The following is a 3552-nucleotide window of genomic DNA, read 5'->3' as shown; positions in this document are numbered from 1 at the left end:
ATAAGTTATATAGATAAATACGGCTGGGAACAAATACCGAATCTAAATCTAACCTCCATTTGTTTGGGGCGGCTAAGCTCGCTGATGAACCGATGTTATTATATATGGCGTCTCGTCGGAATAGCGGACGGGGCAGATGGGGGAGTGTGTCGCGTGGAGGAAGACGGAATGATCGGCCATGGCGTACGCCTGAGACCTCTGTTAACAACCGGATATGTAATTGCGCTTTGGACCTAGAGCGGTGGAGCATGGTGAAGCTAGAGCCGTTTTAAAAAAAATATTTGGCAAAATAACTCTATTAGCAATTTAATGTACATAGAAAATATCAAATGAGCATAATATCTTTATTTTTTTCCTTCTTTATTTTTTCTTCCCTTTCTTCTCTCTCCTTGTCCGCTCCCAGCTCCCGGCCGCCGATGCCCCCTCCTTCCCCTTCGCGCCTCCTCTGCTCAAGCCCGGCATCTCTGCTCCCGCTCACTGACACCGCCTCCTTCCCCGCCATCGCCGCTCCACCGGAGCTCGCCGCCATGGCCGGCCGCCTCAAGCTCCCGCCATCCGCCACCGAATTGAGCTCCCACGTCCGCTCGGCTTCCTGCCATAGTTCACCGTTGCCAAGCCGTACGAAGCTACGATATGTGGCTCCTCGCCTCCCTCCGACTCCAGTCACCGGGTTTTACGGGGCTTCTGCGCCGGAGCCGAACCCAAAAGCACCATTTCCATTTGGCAGGGCTGTGAAGTCGATTTTGGAGTCGTACGAGAAGCCCTGTCAAACGGGCTCTGAGGCTCTGAGAGTGCAGGCTTCTGCAAGAGCGAATATTTTCTGGACTCCGATGGCCCCCCTCTCTCTTCTCTGGTGGTGTGGTCATGGTGCGTCGATGGATTGTACTCCGTGCTTTTCGTGGCTGAAGCTGAAGCTGGACGGATACCGTTTTTTTTTTTTAAACGAGCTTCAAGGAACTGTGACCAGATATGCTCGCAATTTTTTTTCCTTAAGTTTTCTCCATTTCATACAGCACTTGCCCGTGGGCCGTGGCAAGGCTCGGCGGGCGAAAAGGCCAACCCACCAAGCCCCAGTGCCACCGGCCCATCGTACTGCGATCGCCCACCATCACGCTCTCTATAGGCCGCAGGCCCAGAAAGATAACCCCCCGTCCCCGCCAAAAAAAAAGTAATCTGCTACTGTTTTGGGCAATGGAGAATAGAATTTTTGCATGCAGTTATTACGAGCAAACTAACTTAGCAAACTTTTGACACAGTACATCTGCACCTGCTCCGTTGAGAAAACTGTGCAATCTGAAGACGAATACAGAGACATAACAGATGAACAGAGAAACTTCATGCACACATACATAACGAATACAAAACGGAAACTGGATAGATAGTAAACTGGAAACGAACAATAGATCAAGCAATGGAAACAAAATAGAGCTGATCGAACGAGAGATCGATCGGTACATGCGGCGACCGCGCATGCATGAGCACGTGCAGAGTGCAGACCACCACGAATGCAGATTAACCAAACACACCAGGATTCAAACGATCAACGCACGCGTGTGCATAATAAACTCGTGACCCCGCGGCCGGACGCATGCTTAGAGGCACTTGAAGCCAGTGGGCACGGTCTTGCCGCAGTAGTTGAGGATGAGGCTGAGGTCGATGGGCAGGTTCAGGTTGATGCCGAGGATGTTGCCCTTGATGGCGGTGCAGAGGCACAGGGCGGCCTCGAGGTCGACGAGCCCCTCCAGCAGCGGGCAGCAGGGCTCCGCCGGCGGCACGCCGACCTTGGCCTTGATCAGGCCCAGCACGTTGGCGCACACGCCCAGCTTCAGCGCGTCGCGGGGGCACCTGCCTCTCGACGCCGGCGTCGGGGTCGGCGTGGATGGGGTGGACGGGGTCGACGGCGTGGGGCAGTCGCCACCGCAGGCGCTGGCCATGGCGAACACGACCATGTTGACGGCCAGGAACAGCGCGACCGAGGCCTTGCCTGCCATTTCGCTCTGCGGAAATTACTGGGCCACAGGTGCACAGAGCAGAAGTGATCAATAAACTCAATTGCTGAGTTCCTGTGATGGTTTATGGTACGATGTCACCCGATCACTGCATTTATAGGAGGAAGATTGGTGCAACGCTGGCTAGTTTTTTTTTTAAAAAAATGGATGGCTAGTTAGGTGGTGTGTTAACGGTTCCCGTGACCCTGAATGAACGTGGCAGTGATTGGATGGGTGATCTGGACTTGCTGCAGGTATAATGCTCCACAGTACTAGCGATCAAGATTCCTGAATTGGTCGATGCCTGTTGACGTTTGTTCTCGCTCCATGGTGGATCATAGTTTAGTTTAGTAAATTGGCATATGGGCTGGCTGTTTTGTACCTTGTAACATGCGCAAACGCCAAGGAAGTGGCGGGTTTAAGAATGTTGTATTGATAAGGGAGGATAGCAGAAGTACGACCGTATGAGAAAACGCCATACGGCCCATGTTCTCGGTACTTATTGAGGAACGGTACGTGATTTTTGTGTTTAGTTTGGCCATTGTAAGTGTGGAGTTGCTCAATTCTGAATAGTTCGAATTGGGTTGGTGACAAAGCCACAAATTTGCAAGGTGAGTGTCTTGAAGGTTTTGCACTAAAAAGAACATGGCACTTTTTTCAGAAAAAAAGGAACATTTACACCTATGGAATTTGAGCTTCTTTAGAAAAAGAATCTTGTAGGCTTCGTGATAGAACAATATTATTATATCTTGTTACATTGTTGTGAAATATAGTATCACCGAAATTTCTTCCACGCAGACCATTATGGATTATGACAAGCTACTTTCATTACTTATCTGAGTAGTGAAAGTTCCCATTTTGGACGAAGGGAAATAGACTTGGCTTCACAAATCGATTCCCAAAGACACTGTGATAGTTGTCACAAAATTTGTTTACTTTTGACCAAAAAGATCAGTTTAGTTTGAAGCCTCAAGTTCCAGAGTAAAATACATGGACGGTCCACAAACTTATCTCGAAATGTAATCTAGGTCTCTAAACTCTCAAAATGCATTTTTAGATTCCTAAACCTATCCGGAGGTACCATTCGGTCCCTAAACTCTCTAGATGCATCTTCAGGTTCTGAAATTTGTCTCAATGGTGTCACTTTGGTCCCTAAACTCTCAAGGTGAATTTTCGTATCCCTAAAAATTGTCATTAATTAATTGTATTCAAAATGGACCGTTCATTAAACTTATTTCCAGCCGATTCATTTAACTTAACACTAAGACCATTTTAATTTTGAATTAGCTGCTTATTAATCATGCATCATGGGTTAACCTTGATCATTTGATATCAATGGTGAATATTATAGCTTTCTCGTTTAACATGGAGATATCAATGCTAACCCTAAATATATCCTACTAACTATTTATATTTTGCATGTGCTTTATATAAATTTATTAAGATAATTTGTTCTCATTCTCAATAAAAATCAAAATAGCAATTTTATTAAATTAGAGTACAAAAGAAATTCTCATTAACTTAAAGTAGCGAAACAACATTTATTGAAAATAGCTAGTTGATT

At 46.7% G+C, this 3552-nt stretch overlaps 1 protein-coding gene across 1 annotated transcript; it reads right to left on the bottom strand.

Annotated features, from left to right (window-relative positions):
• Positions 1–1275: 1275 nt before the first annotated feature.
• LOC120642728 (14 kDa proline-rich protein DC2.15-like) lies at positions 1276–2084 on the bottom strand. The gene has a single exon (XM_039919299.1). It carries the CDS (start codon positions 1989–1991, stop codon positions 1593–1595), a length of 399 nt encoding a protein of 132 aa, XP_039775233.1. The 5' UTR covers positions 1992–2084; the 3' UTR covers positions 1276–1592.
• Positions 2085–3552: the final 1468 nt, after the last annotated feature.

The sequence above is a fragment of the Panicum virgatum genome, chromosome 7K (assembly GCF_016808335.1).
Source record: "Panicum virgatum strain AP13 chromosome 7K, P.virgatum_v5, whole genome shotgun sequence".
In the NCBI taxonomy this organism is placed as follows: domain Eukaryota; kingdom Viridiplantae; phylum Streptophyta; class Magnoliopsida; order Poales; family Poaceae; genus Panicum; species Panicum virgatum.
This window is presented reverse-complemented; position numbering and strand designations above follow the sequence as displayed.

What these genes read in the sequence shown, in the direction of transcription:
- LOC120642728 (XM_039919299.1), bottom strand. Translation starts at nt 1,991, where the DNA reads ATGGCAGGCAAGGCCTCGGTCGCGCTGTTCCTGGCCGTCAACATGGTC.